This window comes from Lontra canadensis, unplaced genomic scaffold, assembly GCF_010015895.1.
Source record: "Lontra canadensis isolate GAN:19392208 unplaced genomic scaffold, GSC_riverotter_1.0 scaffold70, whole genome shotgun sequence".
Classification (NCBI taxonomy): domain Eukaryota; kingdom Metazoa; phylum Chordata; class Mammalia; order Carnivora; family Mustelidae; genus Lontra; species Lontra canadensis.
In genome coordinates this window covers 1,612,075-1,639,251 of record NW_022631064.1, presented here as the reverse complement: position 1 = coordinate 1,639,251, position 27,177 = coordinate 1,612,075, and the positions used below count along the sequence as shown (strand labels likewise).

The 27,177-nt window shown below is 36.5% G+C and overlaps 1 protein-coding gene across 2 annotated transcripts in view; it reads left to right on the top strand.

Annotated features, from left to right (window-relative positions):
- DENND4C (DENN domain containing 4C) overlaps positions 1-27,177 on the top strand; it is a 137,981-nt gene that overhangs the window by 50,954 nt on the left and 59,850 nt on the right. For both annotated transcript variants that reach the window (XM_032880512.1, XM_032880511.1), the window contains exons 6-12: positions 9,866-10,104; positions 12,104-12,170; positions 13,262-13,320; positions 14,154-14,298; positions 17,369-17,544; positions 23,564-23,664; positions 23,995-24,213. In XM_032880512.1, coding sequence (XP_032736403.1) covers positions 9,866-10,104; positions 12,104-12,170; positions 13,262-13,320; positions 14,154-14,298; positions 17,369-17,544; positions 23,564-23,664; positions 23,995-24,213 — 1,006 coding nt within the window. The remainder of the gene's footprint in view (positions 1-9,865; positions 10,105-12,103; positions 12,171-13,261; positions 13,321-14,153; positions 14,299-17,368; positions 17,545-23,563; positions 23,665-23,994; positions 24,214-27,177) is intronic.

The window sequence follows — 27,177 nt, the reverse complement described above, 5'->3', positions numbered from 1 at the left end:
AAAAGCAACCAGGAAGAAAAGACATACTTATTTTTAAAGGGACAGCTGTGAGATTGTTGGCTAATTTTTCAATGACCGCATTGAGGCTCAGAAGACAAATGATACACTAAAATGGAGGGAGTAAACAATAAGCAGTTTAATGGCATATAGAAAGTACTAGCCAGACTTTGCAGAAGATGGCAGAGTTGGGAGGATCCTGGCTTCACCTCATCCCATGGATATATCTAGGTAACACTCACATCAGTGTAAATAACCCAGAAAACAACTTGCAGATGGGCAGAACAAACTCCACAATTAATGTAGAGAAGAGGCCACATGAAAAAGGGTAGGAAGGGTGAAGAAGTGGTTGGGAGCTAAAGGGACATGCGTGGACTTTCTAAGGGGGAGAGGGACATCACCAGTCCCAAGAGGGGAGAGAAACAGACCCTCACACTGAGAAGCCTGTGTGGGTAAGACGAATCTCTATAATATTTGGCTCCGAAAACCAGAGGGGCTGAATTTTGTAGGTTCTTAAAACCAGTGGGACTTAAAGCCTGAAAGTTTAAAAATTAGTGGACTAGGTTCTAGGACAGCAGGGTGAGTGATGGAAACTGAGTCCTCACACTTTTTAAAAAAAATTTATTTATTTGACAGATATCACAAGTAGGCAGAGAGGCAGGCAGAGAGAGAGGGAAGCAGGCTCCCCGCTGAGCAGAGAGCCTGATGCGGGACTTGATCCCAGGACACCAGGATCATGATCAGAGCTGAAGGCAGAGGCTTTAACCCACTGAGCCACCCAGGCGCCCTGAGTCCTCACTCTTAAAGAGATAGCACAACAAACAGTCCGCATAGACAGCACTGAAGCAGCAATTTGCTAAATGCCTGGGCCCTAGGGGAGGGAGAGTTATTTTTCATGTCAGAGTGTATCTTTAAGGGTAGGTTTCCCGAAGTGACTTCTACAGAATAAAAGAGCTGGCAGGTGCTTTTTCCCTGACCTCCCAGCATAAACACACAGCTACCAGTGGGAATCATTCACTGTCTAAATTGATTAACGGCATCCTGCCCCTCCAGCCAGGCCTGCCTCAGCCCTAGTGCTGTGAGTCCTCTTCCCCAGAAGACCTACGCAAAGTTTGCCAACACCGAGTCTCAGGACTCTGTACTTTGTGGGGCCTCCGTCCTAGTGGTGATGGCTGGTTACCTCCGGTGGAGGATGCATGCACCTTGTTATGCTCTTCGCAGGTCAGCTCTAACTGGTTCTGGTCTTGGCAGCACTGGCACATCCTCTGTGGAAGAGGACCAACACAAAACTAATAGGTACTGTGTGTGCCATTCCACTACTTTCAAGAGCAGGAGACTTAGGTGACTTTCCTAACTCACAGAAACAGACACAGAGTTAGACAAAATGAGGAGATAGGAATATGCCCCAAATGAAAGGACAGGACAAAACCAAAGCAAGAAATCTAAGTGAAACTGAGATGAGTAATATGCCTGATGGAGAATTTAAACTAATGATCATAAAGATACTTACTGAACTTGAGAAAAGAGTGGAGGGACATCAGTGAGACTATTAAAAAAGATAAAAAAGAACCACTTGGAGATAACACAATAATTGAAATTAAAAATACACTAGATAATGAGGGGCTCCTGGGTGACTCAGTTGTTAAGCATCTGCCTTTGGCTCAGGTCCTTGTCCCAGGGTCCTGGGATTGAGGCCCACATTGGGCTTGCTGCTCAGTGGGAAGCCTGCTTCTCCCTCACACACTCCCCCTGCTTGTGTTCCCTCTCTTGCTGTGTCTCTTTCTGTCAAATAAATCTGTAAAAAAAATACGCTATATGAAATAAATAGCAGACAAGAGGAAGCAGAAGAATGTAACAGTGACCTGGAGGACAGACTAATAGAAAGTAATCAAGCTGAGCAGGTGAGAGAAAAAAATTATGCAAAATGAGAAGAGGCTTAGGGAACTCAATGGCTCTAAAAGCATAATATGTTTCTCATTATAGGGATCTCAGGAGAAGAGAGAAAAGGGAGCAGAAAATTTATTTGAAGAAGTAAAAGCTGAAAACTTCCCAAATCTGGGGAAGGGAACAGAAATCCAGATTTAAGAGTCATTGAGAAGTCCCAACGAAATCACCCCAAGGAGGTCCCTACTAAGACACTTAATAATTAAAATAGCAAAAAGTAGTGATAAAGAGAATTTTAAAAGCAGCAAGAGAAAAGACAGTTACATACAAGAGAAACTGCATAGGCTATCAGCAGATTTTTTAAGCAGAAACTTTGCAGGCCAGAAGGAAGTGGCATGAGGTATTCAAAGTGCTGATTGGGAAAAATCTGCAGACAAGAATACTCTATCTAGTGAGGTTATCATTCAGAATAGAAAGAGAGATAAAGAGTTTCTTAGACAAATAAAAGTTAAAGGAATTCATGAGCACTAAACCAGTCCTATAAGAAATGTTAAATGGGACTCTTTGAGTGGGAAGGAAAGGCATAAATAAAAGTAAAAAAAAGTAGGAAGCATAAAAACATAAGTGAAACATCTGCAAAAATCAGTCAAGGGACTCATAAAATAAAAGGATGTAAAATATGACACCATCTTTTTAAAACATGGGAAGAAGAGGAGTAAAGAATGGGTTTAAACTTAACCAACCATTAACTTAATATAGACTGCTATATGCACAAGGTCTTATATACAAACCTAATGGTAACCACAAATCATAATCCAGTAGTAGATAGGCAAAACATAAAGAGAAAGGAATCCAAGTATATTACTAAAGAAAGCAAACCTACTGTAAGAGAAGAGAGCAAGGTAAGAAAGGAACAGGGAAGACCTATAAAAACAACCACAAAACAAGTAACAAAATGGCAATAAAAACATATCTATCAATGATTACTTTGAATGTAAGTGGATTAAACCTCCAGTAAGTGGATTTGACCTCCAGTCAAAGGGAAAAGGTATGACAGAATGGATAAAAAAGCAAGACTCATTTCAGAACTAAAGATACCTGCAGATTGAAAATGAAGGGGTGGAGAAGCATTTCGTATGCAAATGTCAAAAAGATTCAGGGGTAGCAGTACTTATGTTGGATAAAACAGACGTTTTTTAAAGATTTAATTAATTTATTCGATAGAGGGAGCACAAGCAGGGGAAGTGGGAGAGGGAGAAGCAGGCTCCCCACTGAGCAGGGAGCCTTATGTAGGGCTCAACTTCAGGACGCTGGGATCATGACCTGAGCTGAAGGTAGATGCTTAATGACTGAACCATCCAGGTACCCTGATAAAACAGACTTCAAAGGAAAGACTGTAATGAGACAAGGAAGGCACCACACACACACACTCTCTGTTTTATTTATTTATTTATTTATTTAAGCAGGCTCCACGCCCAGTGCAGATCCCTATCTTAAACCCTGAGATCGTGACCTGGGCCGACATCAAGAGTCAGATGCTTACCCAACTAAGGCAACCGGGTGCCCCAAAGAAGGACACTCTTAAAGTGGACAGTCAAACAAGAAGTTAGAACAATTGTAAATATTTATGCACCCAATGCAGGTGCAAAACAGGTAAAACAGTTAATGACAAGTATAAAGGAACTCATTGATAATAATACAATAACAGTAATAATACAATAACAATGGACAGATCATCCAAACAGGAAAACAATGGCTTTGAAAGAAACATGGACCAGATGGATTTATTAAGATACATTAAGAACAGTTCATCTTGGGACGCCTGGGTGGCTCAGTTGGTCAAGCAGCTGCCTTTGGCTCAGGTCATGATCCCGGCGTCCTGGGATCGAGTCCCACATCGGGCTCCTTGCTCAGCGGGGAGCCTGCTTCTCCCTCTGCCTCTGCCTGCCATTCTGTCTGCCTGTGCTTGCTCGCTCTCTCTCTCACACAAATAAAATCTTTAAAAAAAAACAAACAGTTCATCTTAAAACAGTAGAATACACATTCTTTTCAAGTACACATGGAATATTCTCTAGAATAGATCACATATTAGGCTACAAAACAAGTCTCAACAAAGTCAAAAAGATTGAAGTCACACCATGCATCTTTTCTGACCACAACACAATGAAACTAGAAATCAGCCACAGGAAAAAAGCCTGGAAAGAGCACAAATACATGGAGGTCAAATAACATGCTGCTAAACAATGAATGGGTCAACCAAGTAATCAAAGAAAAAGTCAGGAAATACATGGAGACAAATCAAAATGAAAATGCAACAGTACAAAATCTTTGGGATGCAGCAGAACTGGTTCAGAGAGGGAAGTTTAATAGCAATACAGACCTACCTCAAGAAGCAAGAAAAATCTCAAGCAACCTAACCTCATACCTAAAGAAGCTAGAGAAAGAAGAAAGAAACAAAGTTCAAAACCAGCAAAAGAAAGGAAATAATGAAGATTAGAGCAGAAATAAATGATATAAGAATTAAAAAAAAAACCAAACCAGTAATATATATCAATGAAACCAGAAGCTGATCCTTTGAAAAGATCAACAAAATTGATAAAACTTTAGCTGGATTCATTCATCAAAAAAAAAAAAAAAGAACTCAAACAATTACAGATAAAAGAAAAGAAATAACAGCTGACACCGTAGAAATACAAAGAATTTTAAGTGTGTAAGGGAATGTTATGAAATTATATGCCAACAAACTTACCAATCTATAAAAACCTAGATAAATTCCTGGAAGCATAGAACCTCCCAAAACTGAATCAGGAAGAAAGAGAAAATTTGAACGGACCAGTTACTAGTAATGATACTGAATCAGTAATCAAAAAACTCTCAACAAACAAAAGTCTAGGACCAGATGGTTTCAACATTCATTCTGCCAAATAGTTAAAGAATTAATACCTATTCTTCTCAAAGTTTTCCAAAAAGTAAAAGAGGAAGTAAAACTTCCAAATTCATTCTATGAGGCCAGTACCAAAACTAGATAGACAATATAAAAAAAGAGAACTATAGGCCAGTATCTCTGATGAATATAGATGCAGAAATCCTCAACAAAATATTAGCAAACTGAATCTAAGAATACATTAAAAAATCATTTATCACAATCAGGTGGGATTTAGTCTGGGGATGCAAGGGTGGTTCAATATTTGCAAGTCAATCAATGCAATAAATCACATCGGTAAGAGCAAGGATACAGACCATATGCTTATTTCAGTAGGAACAAAGTACAACCATCGATGCATGATAAAAACTCTGAACCAAAGTAGCTTTAGAGGGAACATACCTCAGCATAATAAAGGCCATATATGAAAAACCCACGGCGAACATCATCCTCAGTGGGGGGGGACTGAGAGCTTTTCCCCTGTCAATAATGAGCAAGGATGTCCACTCTCACCACTTATTTAACATAGTATTGGAAGTCCTAGCTACAGCACTTGTACAACAAAAAGAAATGAAAGGGATCAGCAAGGAAGAAGTAAAGTCTTTTTTTTTAAGATTTTATTTATTTACTTGACAGATCACAAGTAGGCAGAGAGGCAGGCAGAAAGAGAGAGGAGGAAACAGGCTCCCTGCAGAGCAGAAAGCCCGATGTGGGGCTCGATTCCCAGGACCCTGGGATCATGACCTGAGCTGAAGGCAGAGGCCTTAACCCACTGAGCCACGCAGGCACCCCGAAGTAAAAGACTTTTATTATTTGCAGATGACATGATACTATATATACAATACCCTAAAGAGTCCACCAAAAAACTGCTAGAACTGATGATAGAACTCAGTAAAGTTGAAGGATATAAAATCATTGTGCAGAAATCTGTTGCATTTCTATACATTAATAATGAAGCAGCGGAAAGAGAAATTTAAAAAGGCAGTCCCGTTTGCACCTGCACCAAAAATAATAAAGTGCTTAGGAATAAGCATGACCAAGGTGGTGAAAGATTTATACTCTGAAATGTATAAGCGTTGATGAAAGGAATTGAAGACGATGCAAAGAATTGGAAAGATAGCTGATGCTTATGGATTTGAAGAACAAAATACTGTTAAAATATCCTTACTACCCAAAATGATCTACAGATTCAATGTAGTTCCTATCAGAATAGCAACGGCATGTTTCAGGGAGCTAGAACAAACAAACCTCAATTTTGGATGGAACCAGAAAAGACCCTGAATAGCCAAAGGAGTCTTGAAAAAGAAAAAGGTGAAGACATCACAATTCCAGATTTCATGTTATATTAAAAAGCTGTAGTAGTCAAAACAGTAAGGTACTGACACAAAAATAGACATATAAAACAATGGAACAGAATAGAAAGTCCAAAAATAAAACCCACAGTTCTATATCAATTAGTTTTCAACAAAAGAGGCAAGAATATGCAATGGGAAAAAGTCTTTTCAACAAATGACATAGGGAAAACAGGACAAGTACATGCAAAAGAACGAAACTAGATTATTAACCATACACAAAAATAAACTGAAAATGGATTAAGGATCTAAATTTGAGACCTGAAACCATAAAAATCCTAGAAGAGATCATAGGCAGTAATTTCTCTAACATAAGCCATGGCAGCATCTTTCTAGATGTCTCTTGAGGCAAGGGAAACAAAAGCAAAAATAAGCTATTGGAATTACATCAAAGTGAAAATCTTCAGCGCAGCAAAGGAAACAGCCAACAGAGCTAAGAGACAGTCTACTGAATGGGTGAAGATATTTTGCAAGTGACATATCTGATAAAGGGTTAGTATCCAAAATATACAAAGAACCTATACAACTCAACAGCAAAAACCCCTATAATAAACCAATTTAAAAATAGGCAGAAGACATGAAAAGACATTTCTCCAAAGAAGACATATAGATGGGCAACAGGCACATAAAAAAAGATTTTCAATATCACTCATCATCAGGAAAATGCAAATCAAAACCACAATAAAATAATCACCTCATAGCTGTCAGAAGGGCTAAAATCAACCCAAGAAACAACAGGTGTTGGTGAGCAAGTGGAAAAAGGGAATCCTTATCCACTGTTGGTGGGAATGCAAACTGGTACAGTCAGTGTGGAAGACAGTATGGGGGTTTCTCAGAAAATTAAAAATAGAAGAGATATGTGCACCCCTATGTTTATTGCAACAGTATTTAAATTATTGAAGCAGTCCAAGTGTCTATTGATGGATAAAGAAGAAGTGGTATGTATATACAGTTGAATATTGTTCAGCCAGAAAAGAATGAAGTCCTGCCATTTGCGACATTGCAGCATAATGCTAAATGAAACTAAGAGAAAGACAAATACCATATGGTTTCACTCATATTTGGAATTTAAGAAACAAAACAAGTAAATGAACAAAGGGGAAAAAAGAGTCAAGCCAAAAAACTAGACTCTTATCTATAGAGAACAAGCTGATGGTTACCAGACGGGAGGTGGGTGGGAGGATTGTTGAAATAGGTAAAGGGAATGAAGAGTACACTTTTATCTTGATAAGCAACTGAGTGGTATATGGAACTGCTCAATTACCGTATTGTACACTTGAAACTAATGTAATGCTATATGTAAACTATACTGGGATTAAAGAAAAAATACTAGACTTAGAAGAAGAGATGAGGGGCACCTGGGTGGCTTAGTTGGTTTGGATGGCTGTCTTTGGCTTGGGTCATGATCCCAGGGTCCTGGGATGGAGCCCTGCATTGGGCTCCCTGCTCAGTAGGGAGCCTGCTTCTCCCCACCCGCGCCCCTTGTGGGTATGCGTGTGCGCTCTCTGTCAAATAAGTAAAAATAAAATCTTAAAAAAAGAAAAAAGATGAATAGTAGAACCCCACTGGAATAAAAAACAATGTTTATTCAAAGATACTAGGGTTTCCTGGGTAGTAGCTCAGTTAAGCATCTGATTTCAGCTCAGGTTGTGATCTCAGGGTCCTCGAATCTACTTGTCCCTTTGCCCCTTCCCAGGGGAAAATGTACTCTCTTGTGCTCTCTCTCTCTCAAATAAATAAACTCTTAAAAAAAAAAGAGAGAGATACCCTTAAGAAGATGAAAAAGCAGACCACAGGAACACCTGGGTGGTTTGGTTAAGTGTCTGACTTCAGCCCAGGTTGTGATCCCAGGGTCTTGGAATCGAGCCCCGCATCAGGTTCCTTGCTCATTGGGGAGCCTGCTTCTCCCTCTGCATATTTCTCTCTCTCTCTGAAAATAAAAGTAAAAATCTTCAAAAAAAAAAAAAAAACAGGCCACAGGGTGGGAGAAAATAATGCAATATATATGTGTATATACACACACACACAATAGGTGTCTTGTGTCCAGAGTATATAAAGAACTACACATTACCAGCAAGAAAAAGAAACAACTCTTTGGCTCGGCAGTTACATTCTTGAGCATATCCTGAGGGAAAAGACTGTATATATTTTCCAAAAGACATGTATATGCTTTATTTGTAATAGTAATTGAAAAAAATGCATAAAGCAGTAATAATGACAATTTAAAATAAGAAAGATGGTGAAATGATTTTAGGATATAAAAAGTAAAACTATGAATTTAGTAGAAATTTAAAAATTAAAAGCTCTCTTATGAAATTTGATAAAATAGTTTATTGAAAAGTATAACCAATGCTGACTCTTACGGATCAAGTAAAACACATCTGTGGCCTCATTCTACAGGGTATAAGTTTAAAACCTCCGTATTAGTGATAATGAAGGTTAAGTGTCCAGCCTAATGTCTGGAACATAAGTAAAATACGCACTGAATGAAGGCCAATACTATATTAACTGGTTGCTTACAACTAAGGTAAGTTTTTAGCTAAGAATTATTTATAGTTCTCCTATTTAAAACAGCTGTAAATGAAAATTTTAAGATCTTCAAACACTTAAGGATTACTAAATTTACTTTGGTAGAGACCAACAAAGCCTCATTGAGATGCTTTTGTCATACTGTTAAAAATCTCTTGAGAGGGGCGCCTAGGTGGCTCAGTCGTTAAGCATACGCCTTCAGCTTGTGTCATGGTCCTGGCAGCCTGGGATCAAGCCCCATATTGGGCTCCCTGCTCTGCGGGGAGTCTGTGTCTCCCTCTCCCTCTCCCCCTGCTTGTGTTCCCTCTCTTGCTGTGTCTCTCTCTGTCATTAATAAATAAAATCTTAAAAAAAAAACAACCTCGAGGTCGTGGAAATAATTGTATCTAGGAGTGTTGTATTTGTAAAGGGTTAATGTGATAAAAACACACATATGTTTTTGTGCGTATATATATAGTGTGTGCATATATACGTGTGTGTATATGTGTGTATATTTATCTATCTATATAGATAGATAGATAGACTAAGTAGTTGTAAGATTTATAAAAGAGAACCATCCCTATTTGTCTCAAAAACTTTTTGATTACCTTAAACAGGAACTTCCCATACCTCTGCCCCTGGTTCCTGGCAGTCTCTCTTTTACTTTATATGAATTTGCCTATTTCAGGTAGCTCATATAAGTGGAATTATATATTGTCCTTTTGTGTCTGGCTTATTTCACTTAGTATAATGTTCCCAAGTTTATCCATGTTGCAGTATCTATCAGAACTTAAGTCCCTTTTAAGGATGAATAAAATTTCATCACATGTATATACCCCATTTTGTTTATCCTTCATCTGATGGACTTTGGGGTGGTTTTCACCATTTGTCTATTGTGACTAATGCTGCTGTGAATACTGGTGTACAAGTGTCTGAGTCCCTGCTTCAGTTCTTTTGGACGTATTCTTAGTAGTGGAATTGCTGGATCATACGGTAATTATTTTTTTTTAATTTTGGAGAAGCTGCCAAACTGTTTTGCACAGCAGCTGTGCCATTTTATGTTCCCACCAGCAGCATTTCAGATTTTTCTTATCATCTCTGTCATATCTACTCTAAGTTAGTAATTCTGTTGTAATGAGAGATAAACAGAAATTTTTAAAAACAAACTCGAGTCTTATAATGGAATTCTGTTGCTTTGTAGGTCTATGGAGCTGCCATCCAGTTTTATGAACCTTATTCTCGGGAACTTCTGACGGAGAAACAGCTTATGCAGCTGGGCTTGTTGACCCCTGTGGAGAGAAAAGTGGTCTCCAAATCCATCAATTCAAACAAATGTATTTGTTTACTCTCACACTGGCCTTTTTTTGAAGCTTTTAGAAAATTTCTCATGTTTATATACAAACTTTCTGTGTCTGGACCACACCCTCTTCCCATTGAAAAGTAGGTATAATGATTAGAAAGATGTCTGGTGGGAAAATGGGTTGTATATGTATACATTTCGTTGTTTACCCGACTTTAAGCAGAAAAGTTTAAAGGGAAGAAGAATCACAGTCACCTTACTGTTTTACTTGTTACCTTCCTCACCTGAATCATGGGTTTTAAAATTGAGGCGTGGTGGTTAGGATGATCAAATAATAATCTTTCAGAAATTCAGCTGAAGAAGGAACTCGTTATACGGCGTGTGTGTCCTTCCTATTCATTCTCTTGATAACCAAGAGAAACATAGCTATTACACACATAAACACCTGAACCATGCAAGTAGACATTCCTGGTTCTAACTATAAAGCATCTCTAAACTGATGTAGAAATTAATAAGGGTGAGTTAATTGATGCTAAAAGTGAGGTTTGAGTTTTAGCATTGAGAGATCCCAATTTTCCATTATGTTTATAATTCCCTTTGTCATGGAAATCATCTGTAAGCAAGAAAAATATATGTGGAGCTGCTGCCTTTAATTTTTTTGGTTTTTCTTTCTGTTTAAAATTTAAGTTTAGTTAATTAACATAAAGTGTATTGTTAGTTTCCGAGGTAGAGTTGAGTAATTCATTAGTCTTATAATTCCCAGTGCTCACTGCATCACGAGCCCTCCTTAATGTCCCTAGTCATTCCATCCCCTAACCTCCTCCCCTCCAGCAACCTTCAATTGTGATTAAGAGTCTCTTTTGATTTGTTTCCCTCTCTGATTTCCTCTTGTTTTATTTTTCCTCTATTCCCCCATGATCTTCTGGCTCAGTTGGTGGAGCATCTGACTTCTGGTCTTGGGGTCATGGGTTCAAGCCCCCATGTTGGGTGCAGAGCTTACTTTAAAAAAAAACCAAACCATGTTTTCTGACTTCTAGTGGCACACTGATTTTTGTTTGTTATAATTAATGATTTATTTATCCTCCAGACAAACGAGGTATCAAGAGCTTTATGGAAATATAGTATGCATAAACAGATTTTTCATACAGTTTCAGAAATTTCACATTATAGGAGAAAGAATGTCAGCAAAGCATACTAGTTAGTTAAAGGGAGGGGCAATTATTTGACTTTCATGTTGTGCTTTTGGGATGCCATACTAATAGTTCATAGTTCTAGATTTAACTTTGAGCTTTCAAATTAGCTTAAAATTGTTTGAAGTAAAACTTAATGTTAGGGACAAATTAGCAATCTTTTGAAAAATTAAGGTTCTATGAATAGTTTGAGGAAATAAAATCAGTATATGTGATCAATATTTTTTTCTCAGATGAAATAATATTTTGTATGTTAGTGGCTCTTGAGAGCTCAAAACTTTGGAGAAACTTAAGAAACATTCTTTGTAGGTGGAGAAATAGGGTAAGTGGTCTGCTCAAAGTTATGAGAAAATAACTATTGACTGAATTAATATTTAATTAACATTAATTATTTGGATTATAGTTATTTATTTAACAGACAGAGAGGCAGTGAGAGTGGGAACACAAACCAGGGAGAGGAAGAGGGAGAAGCAGGCTTCCCAACTGAGCAGGGAGCCTGATGCAGAGTCGATTCCAGGACCCTGAGCCGAAGGCAGATGCTTAACAACTGGACCACTCAGGCACCCCTAATTATTGGAATTAAATTCAGTATTAGGTTTAATTTATTGTATTTCAGTTAGTTGCTCCCCATACCAGCACTCGTAACCAGACAATAAAAATTAGCTTCTTTCATGAAAACTATATTTGTCTTATTTTTATTTTCCTGGCAGTATTAGAGTATATTAACATGGACTTTTAATCAGGAAATACATTGTGCATTTCAGAAGTTTAGTGGGATGAATACATTTATCTACGCTAGATAAATTTAACATAAATTTTAGGTAAGTGGTTTTGCCAGATCTGGAATTATATATATATATATATAGATAGATAGATAGATAATATTTGTTAAAATCTATGAAGCATTTTAGAAAAGTAATTATGATCTGTATTTTAATTTTTTTTCTAGGCACATTTCACACTTCATGCAAAACATCCCTTTTCCCTCACCACAAAGACCAAGAATCCTCGTACAGGTAATCCAAACCAAATGTATTTGAGGGAAGCTCTGCATATCTTCACTCTAGTCATTGCACAGTGGATTCTGTGGCCCTTTGAGTTTGAGGTGGAGCAATATGTGTTCGTAAAGTCTTTGAATTTCTTATATTTTACCTTTTATTTGGGTGTCCAGAATTGGAAGAAATATAGTCTTTGATTTATGACATTATCATCTGGTCTGTGCGTGGCTTTTATGTAGCTGATTTTAGTAATATAAAACCCAAAATTGTGTTATGGACATGTTTTTAAATCAGAGCAACTAATAAATATGAAATGATTTGCAGTTGGAGGGAAAAAGTGAAATAATCTATAATAGTGGTCTTCAAACACTTATGTGTTAAAGGACCGGTTTCTTTTTATTTCCAATCAGTAGCAGACATATATAAGTTTACAGCTTGTGAAATGTGCACCTTAGCATGTGAGCAGTGTAGACATGAACATGTCTGTACCCTGTCCAAAGAGAGGGGCCCTCTCATCACGTACTTGGGGGTGGGAGCAGTGTCATGTTGCCATTAGAGTTCCTGAAAGGCTTGCTCTCCAGTTATATGCAATCTTTTCCTGGACCAGTAACAGTTTGCAGACTGGAGCTTTGAGTGGTATTGACCTATAGAGGCAAACTGTTTCAAAATTGTTTTCTAAGATGTTATCAACATTTGTGATATGGTGGCATTAAGGCAAATGTTGTTAATCTTGAATGTACTTCAGTTATGTACTTCAGCAGGTTTTAATGTATAGTAATCCATTGCATTTCTATAGTCTATGGAGTAAACTTGAAGCTGTTAAAAAGCAGTTATTTCATAATTTTAAATTAATTTTTAAATTAAATTTAAAATAATTTTAAACCTGTTTCAAACAGTTAACTAAATCAAAATTCAGTTGAATTAACCATTTAATTTAAAAGAACTAATATAATACCTTTGAGTAAATACAGCTATCATTGTATATCTTAGTATATTTCTAAAACTATGTCAGTCTGCATATGAAACTACTTTTAGTATTACCCTTGATATAAATACTTAGGTTTCAAGATTGGCTTGATTAATTCATCTTTTTTTTTTTTTTTTTGAAGCTTTCAGTCCACGATGCGTTAATATTATCACAGCCAGTTTCTACACCTTTACCACTAAGGTAATCAGTAGTATCTAAAATGATACATCCATTCACTTGGGAGAAAAATGCTTTAAAATATATTAAGGCCTGTAATAATAAAGTTAAGTATTATTTTTTACATAAGCGTAGCCTTAATATGTCTGTCTGTGATAGCTAGATGGATGGTGGCTATCCACCCTTTAAAAATGAAGTACTTAAGAGCGTTGCAAGATTGGGTGTAGGGAATACCTCCCTTTTCGTTTCCTCTCCCCTCCTCCTATCCAGTTCATAGCTAAATATTCAGGGTAAACTGATTTTAACCTCCCCAAATATCTCAGATCTGTTCATCTGCATCACTAGTCCAGGGTGGCATGATCTCTTGCCTGGACAGCTTTGTTACTAACATTTTAATTGGTACTCCTCTTCTTTCATTTCTTTGTCCACACTGCATTCAGGTGTCCTTTTGAAAATGCAAATAAATTGTGTTGTTTCTATTTTGACATAATCTCTTGCCCCTTTCTTACTATGCTTTAGTAACAGAAAGTGTATTTTAATTTCCTAGAAATGATGGTAGCTTTTCTTGCTTCACTGCCCCTGCATATGTTGGCTTCTCCCTTCCATTCTTTGAGCTCAACTCAAGTGCTTCTTTGGGAAAATCTTCCCTCATAAACTCCTCTCTGTTACAAAAGGATGAGTTTGAATCATTCTGTTATATTATTTCATTACATTTACTACTTCTCAGTGATAACTAAATCAGAACTTGAAATTGGCACTAGATTCTCAATCGTAATATTTAGGAAATAATTTAATAAGCAAATCTTAACATGTTTTAGCGAAGTAGTTTACAATCATCTTTTTCTCTTTTCTCTTAGTGGAGCCAACTTTAGCACCTTGTTAATGAATCTGGGTCCTGAGAATTGTGCGACCCTGCTGCTCTTTGTTTTACTTGAGAGTAAGATTCTGCTGCATTCTCTCAGGCCAGCTGTGTTGACTGGAGTAGCAGAAGCTGTTGTAGCTGTAAGTATAGAATTTTCCTTATAGTACTGGGTAACTGACAGAATATTTAAAGGGAAATTTCCTTCAATGAAAGCAACTTTGAAATTGCCAGGTAATGTTTAACGTAAATATAATAGACTGGCAAAGGGAAATAGTAAGTATAAAGAAGAAAAAAAATGATTTCTATTTGAGAGAAAATTTCAGTTTCTGATTTTTCGTATGTTAGAGTACTTCAGAGAATCTATACGATTTTATAACAAAACTCATGAATAAAGCTTTCTATATTAAATAAGAGGCTCTGGCCAGTTTCATTTGCCCTAAAATTATGCATATGAATTACATAGTACTCCCTGTTTTAACTTTTTATCAGATTGTGAGCCTGTAACATTCTAAATGATTGTGAAATAGGATAATGTACAAATGCTTAGCTCTTATGTAAAATGTAGATAAAATTAAATCAAGTCTTCGCCTGTTTTTTGATGACTTCCCATCGGAATTAGGTGTCTGATCATGTAGAGCTTTATAGATCATTATATAGAATTTTGGATGTTCCATTTCTCCAACTTTATTTTTCATTATATGTTTAATTTAAAATAGCTGACTCTCCTGTCTTCCCTTCCCCATTTTAAGAATATAACTCTTATGGAAATAAAGACCTATCTCTTTATTATCATTGTGTCCTCAGCACTAATCACAGCTTAATAGCATGGAGTAAGTGAGCACTCAGTAAATACCTGTTAAATCAACAACTGGGGTATGTTTCCCTGATCTTAATTTGGTCAGGGAAATGCTACTATGAGTAAAAACTGAAGTAACCAATGTGTGAGATAGTTTACAGGGAACAGAGATCTTCATTGTGTATTGATTTTTCAAACTTCCACAGTTGCATTTGAAAGCAAAAGCCATTAGAATGTGAAAATATTTGTTAATGAACTGAAGAGTTTTAGAAAGTTCCCACTCCTTCCTGTAAAACATTAGTGTTTACCTATGTTCGTTGGTCAGAATCTTTGTGGCCCAGTCTCTCGATTTCAGCAATACAGTGCAAGAACAGGTGAAAAGATTGTAATATGTAACGGGAAATCCATGCAAAATGCAAGATTGCATGAAATTTATGTAACCAGTATTGGAGAATTCCTGAAATGAGTGCAAAACCATTGATAAATGAGGATTTGGCAATTGTTGGAGAACTTGCCTGAATTGCATGCAAAACCTTTGATAAAGAAAGATTGGCAGTTTACCATTTAAAGAAGAGAAAATGGAAAGGAATGATCACAGGATAAATTCTTCAGAAGGAGAATGATTTGAGTATCAAAGAATACCAGAATTAATGGAGGCTCTTAAGAAACATTGATGAAATCAATGGGTAGTTTTGTAAAAATGACCCTATTTATGATTGAGCAGTGAAAGTCAAAGGTGAATACAAGGGTGCCACGTTTTCCTGTTAGTTTTGTTTTTAAAATTTTTACATAGTGGCAGGTGTAATGTACCTTTTGTTGAATGGAAGATAGTTTTCACTGTAGGTATCTGAAGTCCTTGCAAGGTCCTATGGGAGTGGCTCTGTCTGCCTGCCTGTCCTCTGATGATTCCTGCTACTCTATTGCCTTGCTCTGCTCGGCTCCAGCACACAAGCTTCTCCTGAAGCATATTAGGCAGGCCCCACACCGTAAGGCCTTTGCTGTAGCTGTTCCTTCTCTCAAAAGCTCTCTTCTCCTAGATATCCCCTAGATACCTCCTTCAGGGTTAGGCTCAGTTGTCACTTTCTTAATGAAGTCTGCCTGTTTTGCCTATTTAATAATACAGCCTGCTCTCCTGTTTCCTATTCTGAACTCTAATCTCCTTCGCTTGGCTTTCCTTTTTCTTTTTCCATAGCACTTAGTGCTTCATGATAGGATGTATGTATTATTGTGTACTCTGTTAATTCTCCACCTCTTTCTGCTAGACCGGGTGGTGGTGAACTATGGCCCACTGGTCAAATCCTGCTTGCCATCTGTTTTTGTAAATAAAGTTTTGCTGGAACATAGGCCATTTATTTACATACTGCCTACGAGTGCTTTCATTAATGGAGACAAAGTTAAATATTTGTGAGAGACAGTATGGCTCAGAAGGCCTAAAATATTTTTTGTCTTTCTTGTACATAAAAATTTGCTGACTTTTGCTAAACTCTAAACCTCAGGAGGGCAGTGATCTTTGTTTTATTCACTGTTATAGCCCCATCTAGAACAGTGTTTGGCTCATACTAAGTGCTGAAATATTTGCTAAATAAATAAATGAAGACAAAATCCCATCCCAAAGAAATGTTTGGAATAACTGGCAGATGTAATAAATGCTATAGGCATTTCTTTGGGGTGAGTGATGATGAATAAAGTATAACAAGTATTTTTTATAGTAGAGGAAAAATTTTATCAATGATTAGAATTTTCATATTAGCTGATAATTAAAATTATAGTCTGTTTTTTAATTTATCAGAACTTTTCTTTTTTGTTTTAAAAGCGCATGACACAAGGTAGAGCTTTGTAAAGATTCTTGAGGTATGTTTTGTATTGACTAGTATTTTTTAAGATGCCACGCTTCATTGAAGTTGGATCATTTTGTGTTTATTTGAACAGTTAGGAAATTTTTTACTGAAATTTCAGTTGACTATTAATATTTTTAAGAGAATCATTTTAATTTTTTTCAGCCTTTGGAATTCTTAGTTGGATTTTAGTCAAAGGTTATTTTGAGAATTAATAGAGGGATGAAATGCATAAGAGTTAAAGATCATGAGTTTGTTTTATAATTTTGGGGGGCAGTGTTCTGTCTCTGCTGTGACTTTTTCCAAAAAATGTAGCTGTGGGTTTTATATGGCGTTAGAAGAATTAACATGCAAAGAACTGTTAGTGTTTTTATTGTGCTTGTGATTATTGTCATGCTTGAAGATTTCATAGTATTGCTTAGTATATTTTATAGTCCTGTAGCTTTTGGAATGAAGTGGAAGGTAAAAGCAGCTACACTTCACTGCTTTTTTAATGGTCCCTTTGAGTAATATTAGTTAATTACATACTTTATATTGCAAATTTCAAATTTGGTTAATTTTTTAAAACTTTTTTCCCAGATGATCTTTCCATTTCAGTGGCAGTGCCCATATATTCCCCTTTGTCCTCTTTCTCTGGCGGCAGTCCTTAGTGCACCTTTACCATTTATAGTTGGAGTTGACTCGAGGTATTTTGATCTTCATGACCCACCACAAGATGTTGTTTGCATTGACTTGGATACAAACATGTTGTATATGTAAGTTGATTCTTTTTATATTATCTCCCATTTATATTTTCTCCCATCTGTGGTTTATAGTGCATTGAAAGCATCTAGAAATAATGCTATTTTTGACGTTTTTAGTAAGTTTTCATCTTTAATACAGTAATTCTCAGTGAGGGCAGCTATCAGAATCCTGGAAAGTTTGGAAAAGAACATGTTAAACATTAGTTTATATTTTGATAATAATGTTGGCAGTTGGCAGAAAATATTTATATTTGTCAAAAGAGAATAAGGATTTGAAAAAGAAGGTTAAACACTGCTTTCAGAGCTCAAGAGAAGATATGCTTTCTAAGTTTAATTCAAAATCCATTTATAAGCTATGAAAAAATGAGTTCACCTGTTTAAATTTAGTTAGAATATAGGGTGGTGATATGCCATTTCCTTACTTGTCAAGATTTGAATTTTTTAGGGCTCTGTTTTATTGCAGAGTAATTTTTAAAAAGATTTCATTTATTTATTAGAGAGAGAGAGCATGAGTGGGGAGAAGGATGGGGAGGAGCAGAAGGCAGGGAGCTGGATGTGGGGCTTGATCCCAGAACCCTGGGATCATGACCTGAGCCGAAGGCAGATGCTTAGTTGACTGAGCTACCCAGGTGCCCCTTATTGCAGAGAAATTTATATTAAAAATCAGTCACACTTTGTGTTCACTGGAGGTGATAAAATGTATAGCAGTGGTGTAACTGAGGATTCAGAGAAAAGAGTATGACATTAATAAAAGCAGTTCTGGGTCAGTGCTCGCGAGCCAATCTCTTCCTGCCCACCCCCCAGAAAAAAAAGTGGAAAAAGGCAGTACGTGTTGAAAATTCCTGTGTTGGTGCCGAACTCCAGATCCTGGAGTATTTTTATTCTTTACTGTTTGAGACTGGCAGAAAATAAATAGAGTGAAAACTGTGGTGAGACTTCAGTGGTAACAACAGTAGAGGAGGTTGGCAAAATACTCCAAAGCGAACCAAAGGAATAGGTGAAGGAAGAAAACATTTGCTATCACTTAAAATGTTTTTGAAATGGATCTGCCATTTACTTTTGAAACTGTATAATTATGGTAGCTCTTTACTATGTATATTTCGACCTAGAGCCTTGAAGTAAAGAACCACTAGGTATTTCCTGTAGCACCCATTTTGTTGTTTTCTAGCTGCTGTCCCTGAAAAACAGTTATTTCAGGGTTGTATACATTGAGGTGCTTTTGGAAATGATTACTTATAGAGCTGTAACTCAAGATACTTGCCTTACTTTCATTACTATTCTGAATAAAATATTATGGAGATTCTTCTGTTAACATTCTATTTATCAAAAACTGTTTTCTAAAATAACTTTGAACTCTTTTATAATTGAACTCAGTTATGCTTAAATAATTATGAAATGTTCTAGATACCCAAGAATTATAAAGAATAATGTAAATAGCTCCCATGTATCCATCACACAAATTAAGGAATAGAATATTGCCGGTGAATTTGAAACCCTGGATAGTCTTCTGCAACATATCTTGCTCCTGGTTGACTGTTACCTTGATTTGGGGGTTTATAGTTATCATTTCCATGTTGTTTCCATGTGTTTTAGAAACATTTATTATACATGTATTACTTTAAATGATATTTTGTTTTGCATGTTTTAAAAATTTCGTGTTTGTATAGTTTCCTGTGACTTGCTTTTTTACTCGGCATTCTTTGTGAGGTTTATCTGTGTTGATACATGGAGCTCTATTTCATTTTTAGGGCTTATCAGTGTTCCTGGGTATTTAGGTTGTACCTGCGTTTTTTGTAATTTTGAACAAGGCTTCTCTATTATTGTGCATAATTTTGAGTCTGTGGGCAGGAATTCCCCTGAAGTATACATGTAGAAGAGCTAATGTTGGTTTGTAGACATAGCTAATGTCATTTTAGTCCTCCAAGTTTATCTCCTGTTCAGAAACAAATGAGAATTCTCTTTGTTCTGTTCTTTGCCAATGACTTGTTATGGTCAGACTTTAAAATTTTTGCTAATTTGATGGTAATGGGACCTCATTGTGCATTTAATTCATATTTCCCTAATTAGTAGCAGATGGGGCATTTTACTTTATTTTTTTAAAGGTGTTTTTTTTTTTTTTAAAGATTTTATTTATTTGACCAAGAGTGTATAAGTGCACAAGCAGGGGGAGCAGAAGCCAGAGGGAGAGGGGGAGGGAGAAGCAGGCTTTCCACTGAACAGGGAGCGCGATACTGGGCTCAATCCTGGGCTCGATCCTAGGACCCTGAGATCATGACCTGACTGAAGGCACATGCCCAACCAACTGAGCCACCCAGGCGCTCTGCAAATGGGGCATTTTAATTTCTTTTTGCCCTTTGATTTTCCTGTGAATTAGTGTATTTTTTTTTGGGTTCATTTTTCTATTATATTGTCTTCTTCTTTTGATTTGTATCAGTTCTTTATATAATCTGGTTAATTCTTGGTCTGTTACATGCTTTGCAAATAGCTTCTCCCACACTGTGATTGTATTTACGTTCTGTTGTGTATTTTGATGAACAGAAGCTTATTTTAGTTGCTCAAATTTATCAGTGTCTTCTTATTGATTGCTATTTTTGGTTCTTGTATATGAAATCCTCTGCCTTGAGGTCATGAAATATTTTTCTGGATATTCTTTTTCTTTCTTTTTTGTTTTTCATTTTAAGTAAACTCCACGCCATACATAGGGGTTCGAACTCCCAACCCTGAGATCAAGAGTCATATGCTCTACCAGCTGAGCAGCCAGGCACCCCCTATTGTGGATATTCTTAAATTTGTAAAGTTTTGCCTTTCTCACTTAGGGCCTTAATTCAGTTGAACTTAATAATACTGTATGATATAACATAGAAGTACAATTTCATTTTTCTAACATGAATAAATAATTCTCACATAGCACTGTATATTGGCTAACCAGTTTATCTCTTCCCAGTGGTCTTCAGTGTCAGCACCGTTGCATATAAATTTTTATATTTTATATTTATACATATTTTATATTTTACAATTCTATATTATATATTAATTTGCAAATCAATTTTATATTTATAATATGCTTATTATTCTGTTCCTTTGGTCTGTTTTAGCCTCTTGCTAGTATAATACTGTCTTATTTTTTTTTTTTTTTAAAGATTTTATTTATTTGTCAGAGAGAGAGGGAGAGAGAGCGAGCACAGGCAGACAGAATGGCAGGCAGAGGCAGAGGGAGAAGCAGGCTCCCTGCAGAGCAAGGAGCCTGATGTGGGACTTGATCCCAGGACGCTGGGATCATGACCTGAGCCGAAGGCAGCTGCTTAACCAACTGAGCCACCTAGGCATCCCAGTATAATACTGTCTTACTGGCTTTAAAGTCAGGTTGTCTAAGGGACGCCTGGGTGGCTCAGTCAGTTAAGCCTCTGCCTTCAGCCCAGGTCTCCATCTCAGAGTCCTGGGATTGAGCCCCGCATTGCACTCCCTGCTCAGCAGGAAACCTGCTTCTCCCTCTCCCTCTGCCTTCCACTCCCAGTGCTTGGGCATGCGTGCTCTCTCTCTGTCAAATAAATAAAGTCTTTTAAAAAAATTAGGTTGTCTAAAACAGCCCTGTGAATATGCTAAAAAAAAAAAAATCAAATTGCACATTTCAGATGGGTGAATCGTGTGTGATTTATATCTCAATAATGTTTTTAAAAAGTTGTATTGTGAGATGACAGGTCCCTTTCTTTACCCTTGTTCTTTAAAATTGTTTTGACTCTATTTAGTCCTTTGCTTTTCTGTATAAATTTTGACATATTGTTAAGTTCCATGCGAAGTTACGCTGTGATTTTGGTTAGAAATCTATTGAATTTATAGATTAAATTGGGGGCAAATTACTTCTTTTTGATTTGGTCTTCTTACCCATGTATATAGTATTTTTCTTCGTAGATCTTTCTACATTTTTTAAAAATAAACTTTGCCGTTTTCTCCATAAAGACCATGAACATCTTTTGTTAGACTTATTTATTCCTTTTTTTTTTTTAAGATTTAATTAATTTATTTGACAGACAGAGATCGCTAGTAGGCAGAGAGGCAGGCAGAAAGGGTGGGGGCAAAGAGGCTCCCTGCTGAGCAGAGAGCCCAACTCGGGGCTTGATCCCAGGACCCTGAGATCATGACCTGAGCTGAAGGCAAAGGCTTTAACCCACTGAGCCACCCAGGTGCCCTAGACTTATTTATTCCTAAGTACTATGTGGTTTTTATTATACTATAAATGATATATATATTTTTATAAATGATATTTTAAATTACATTTTCTATTTGTTGCTGCACTATAGAAATGCTGTTTGGTTTTCAGGTAGTCTGCACGGTGACTTAATTCAATTTTTTTTTTTTAAGATTTTATTTATTTATTTGACAGACAGAGATCACAAGTAGGCAGAGAGGTAGGCAGAGAGAGAGGAGGAAGCAGGCTCCCCGCTGAGCAGAGAGCCGGATGCGGGGCTTCATCCCAGGACCCTGGGATCATGACCTGAGCCGAAGGCAGAGGCTTTAACCCACTGAGCCACCCAGGCGCCCCTTAATTCAATTTTGTTTGTAAATTCTTTTCCGTTTTCTGGCTATAAACAATCACATCATGTATAATCCTTATATATTTTCAAATTCTTATCTTAATTCTCTGGCTAGGATCTTAACATAGTGTTGAATAGTGTAGTCATAGCTGGTATCTTGTCGTACTCCTAATTTTAAGGGAAATGGTTTGAGCATGCCATCATTAAGTATGACTGTGGCTTTAGCAAGAATTGACATCTGGCCATGGCCTGTTTTTGTAGATAAAATTACAAAACTCATTCATTTACATATTCTGTGAGTCTGCCTTCATGCTATAATGCTACATTTGGCAAGTTGTGATAGAGGCTGTATGATCCTCAAATCATAAAATATTAACATCTGACCCTTTAAAGAAAAGGTTTGCTAGCCCCATTGTAGGGTTTTGATTGCTTACTAATAAATTAAGGAACTTTTCTTCTACTTCTACATAGTGATTTTAAAAAAACTCTTAAATAGGTGTTGAATATCATACTTGTACAACTATTTTAAAGAAGTGTTAAAATCTAGCTCTATGGGCTACTAAATACAAAATAAATCTAAAATTCTTTCTAAGATGGAACAGATTGTTTCTCCTTTGTTTTCTGTGCGGTAAATAACATTATAAAATCAATAGTGAATAATTTTTACATTCCTGAAATAAATATCATCTTATTCTTTATATCCTAGCAGATTAAATTTTCTAAAAAATTTTAAATGTTTACATTGTGCTCATAAATGATACTGGCTTGATGATGTATATAGTGTTAGCTGTGACCTGTGGTTAATACATAGGTTTTCATCTTTGTAGAGGTGGGTTTTTTTTTCCCCAGAAGATTTATTTATTTATTTTAAAGAGAAAGATTGAGAGAGCATGAGGAGGAGAGGGAGAGAAAGACTCTCAAAAAGACTCCACACAGACTGTCGAGCCTGAGGTGAGCCTCTATCCCAGGACCCAACCTTAGCCAAAACCGAGTCAGTCACTCAGCCGACTGAAGCACCCGGGCACACCATCTTTGTAGAGTTTTAAATGTTTCTTATTTCTTTGAAAATATTTTGACTCCTGCATTATTTAGAAGTATTCTTTTGAACTTCCAAGTTCTTTTTTCCTTAAATGCTGTTTGAAATATAGTTGCTTTACATATTACTCTCTGATATTTATTGAGATTTGCTTCTAATCGGTAGTTTGAAGTATCAGTGAAGTTTGTCACTTAAAATATTATAGTTCTAAAATGTAACTTTTGAAGCAAGATTGGTGTTGAATTCATAGCTCCAGCCTTGAAAATTTGTGTTAGAGCATTAGAATGATATGACCAAATTTGATTGAGGTTGTTTGAGATGTAAAGAGAACTTCCTTGAAAACCATTTATTCAGACTGTCCATGTCAATTGTAATTTGAGCAAAAATAGCCTGTCCAACGTAAGAGTTTTGCTAAGTAGAAAGAGATTATAACAGATTTTATTAATTGTGTTTTTATTAATAGATCAGATGAAAAGAAGAACATGAACTGGAAGCAGCTTCCCAAAAAGCCATGCAAAAATCTGCTTAGTACCCTAAAGAAGTTGTATCCTCAGCTATCTTCAGGTAAATGTGAAGAGAAAGGGATACTTTTAATGAAAGAATATAAGAAAATTCTTAAATTTAAACATAATTTTGCTCTCCTTAAAAGGAATCTCATTACAAAACAAAATTTCAGCACTAAGACATTAATATTGTGGTTGATGATTTTTTAAAGTATGTTCTTTGTGTCCTGTCTGCTTGAGCCTCCTTGTTAGTTCCTGCCAGTGATCCCTTTATATTAGTGAAGACAGGAATTTCAGGAAGTCATGGGTTTTATTTTGACAGTTTTCTTAATTGTTTAATCATTACTTGTCTAATATTATATATTAATGCCATCTTCTCTGGATATGTCAGTTCACCGAAAGACTCAAGAAGGTTCAGCGATTGAGATGACTCCAATTGAAGCAGATTTCTCCTGGCAAAAGAAAACAACACAACTTGAGATGGAAATTCAAGAGGCATTTTTGCGTTTTATGGCATCTATTTTAAAAGGGTATAGAACATATCTCAGGCCAATCACAGAGGCTCCTTCAAATAAAGCCACAGCTGTTGATTCATTGTTTGACCGACAGGGTGAGTGGCATTGAAAATATAGTTAACTTTTCATTGAAATGAAAAATATTTTCTATTTGGTATTGCTCCCCCCAAAATATTCACTATGTAGGTTCTTAGAAATGTATATTAAAATACAGTGAAATTTTGGGTTGTTGTGACCTAGCTCTATGGAGAATTCCATTATACTCTAATTTTTCCTGAGAAATCTGAAACTGGAGATCTTTAATTATGAAAAGTCAAAGATGTTTCTTGTATTTACTAGATAGCTAGTTATCTTAGTAGAATATACCTGGCAATTTGCTTTTAGATGGTTCCTCAGTTTTGCATAATTCTTTGATTTATACATTCTTGGCTTTATAATATTCCCTAACAGTTAGTTTTTGGAATAAGGCCACAAATGTTTAGAAGTTTTGAAAAACATAGTTTTGTTTCAGGGGAAAACACTATACTCGTCTTTCTGAGTGTTTGTTATTTTAGGGAATTATCAAGATTTTTGTTGTAATTCAGCTATTCTTCTATGTGGTAGCAATCTTACAAATACAGTAATATTCATATGAAAATTATTTTCTATTTCTGTACTTTTACCCACTAGTTACTTTAAAAAAGACTCCACTTTTCTCATAATCCTTTTGACTTTCATCATCTCAGCTTCAGGATAACCTATCTCTTGAATATTTAGTTATCACTTACCAAGTCTGACTAGTTACTAGATAGGGATTATAAAGAAGTGTTAAAATCTAGCTCTATGGGATACTAAATGCAAAATAAATCTAAAATTCTTTCTAAAATGGAACAGATACTCAAGAAAACAGATTTTACACAATTAATAATTCATTGGGAAGTTCCCAAATTTAGAAAAAGGGAGCATGTTTCCCAAATGACTGTTTCAGAAGACTTCGTGGAAAAAGAGTGTAACTTTGAGGAAATGGGTAGAATTTAGATAAATGGAGCTTATCAGGAAAGGCTTTCTAAAAAAACAATATGCTTAAGGGGTGCCTGGGTGGCTCAGTTGGTTAAGTGTCTGCCTTCTGCTCAGGTCATGATCTGAGTGTCCTGGGATTGAGCCCTGTGCCTTGGGCTACCTGCTCAGCAGGTAGTCTGCTTCTCTCTCTGCCCCTCCCTCCCGTTCTCGTTCTCTCTCAAATAAGTAAATAAAATCTTTAAAAAACAAAAACAATATGTATGAAAAGCCAAATCTGAATGGAATTTCTCCTTTGCTATTTATTAAGCCTTTCTGAGGTTTTGTTTTCTCATGAATAAAATGAGGATGACACCTACTTCATGAATGGTTGTGAAGATTAGATGTATATGAAGCAACTAGTAAAATTACAGTACTCATGGTAACAGCTTTTACCACTAGTGGTAATGATAGAATGGAAGAAACCTCAACTACAGATGTGTAAGGCATGTGTATTAGTTTGTCATGGCTTTGTCATGGCTGCCGTAACACAGTGCCATAGATTGGGTGGCTTAAAGAACAGAAATTTATTTTCTCGCAATTCTAGAAGCTAAAGTCCAAGGTCAACATGTTGGCAGGATTGGTTTCCTCTGAGGCCTCTCTCCTTGGTTTGTAAAGATGGCCGTATTCTTCCTGTGTCTTCACGTGGTCTTCCTTCTGGAAAGGAATCTATATCCAGATTTCCACTTTTTTTTTTTTAAGATTTATTTATTCATTACAGAAAGGGAGAATGTAGAGGGATGTGGGGAGGGGCAGAGGGAGGGAGAGAATCTCAAATAGACTCCGTGCTGAGTGCAGAGCCCATCGTGAGGCTCAGTCCCATGACCCTGAGATCATGTAAGAGGGTGAAGTAAGGTGAAGTGAGAGATGAAGTAAGAGTTGGTTGCTTAACTGACTGAGTCACTGTGGTTCCCCCAGATTTAACTTATAAGTACATTAATCATTGGGTTAGAGCCCATCCTAATTACTTCATTTTGCTTAATTACTTCTTTAAAGACCTTATCTGCAAATACAGTAAATTCTAAAATACCAAGAGTTAGGACTTCAGCATAAGAATTTTGGGGGGTGGGGCACCTCAGTGGCTCAGTGGGTTAAAGCCTGTGCCTCCAGCTCAGGTCATGATCCCGGGGTCTTGGGATCGAGCTCCTTGTCTGGCTCTCTGCTCGGTGGGGAGCCTGCTTCCCTTCCTCTCTCTCTCTCTGCCTGCCTCTCCGCCTGCTTGTAATCTCTGTCTATCAAATAAATAAATAAAATCTTAAAAGAATTTTGGGGGGACAGTATTATGGGGTTCAGCCCATAACAGCATGTTATGTACAGTTTGACCAAAGTGAAGAGTTTTAGTGGTGTTGTGAAATACAAGGCTGAAAATAAGATTAGGGGTCAGATAATAGGTAGTCTTAAGTGCCAGACTTAAAATACAGGTTTCCTAATAGGCAGTAGTGGGTCACTAATTCATACATATTCTTTCTCTCTCTCTCCCTTTCTCTCTCTGAGGGAGAGTGGCATTACTAATGGAATTTAGAAAGATACTGCATTAGTATCTCAGGCCTAAGATTTTTGTCGTTAACAGAATAGTATTTAGTGTAGTGAGGGCTACAGATAATTAGACAGTAACAGAAATACTAATTACATTTTAATAATTATATTGTAAAGGAACATTGGCTATTCCTTTGAGAGTGCTAGGTCAGGGAAAGGTTCCCTGAAGAAGTACCAGATAAGCTTGGGCCTGAAAAATGCATAGAAATTACTTGTGGGTTTTGGATTAACTTTTTATCAGGGGGACTTTTGCAACATGTATGAAAATAGAATAATGTACTCTCATAAAGCATCTTCCAACTTCAGCAGCAGTAGCAATCAACATTTTGCCATTTTTGTTTCATCCTTCTTCCCTTTTTTCCCAAATAGGACATCATTTCACCCATAAACTTTGAATTATCCTTTAGAATTTCCTAGATATGTATGGTATATGCTTTTGGCTGATCGTGTTCCTCTGGCGCTGTATAATGTTTCTTCCATCATGTGAA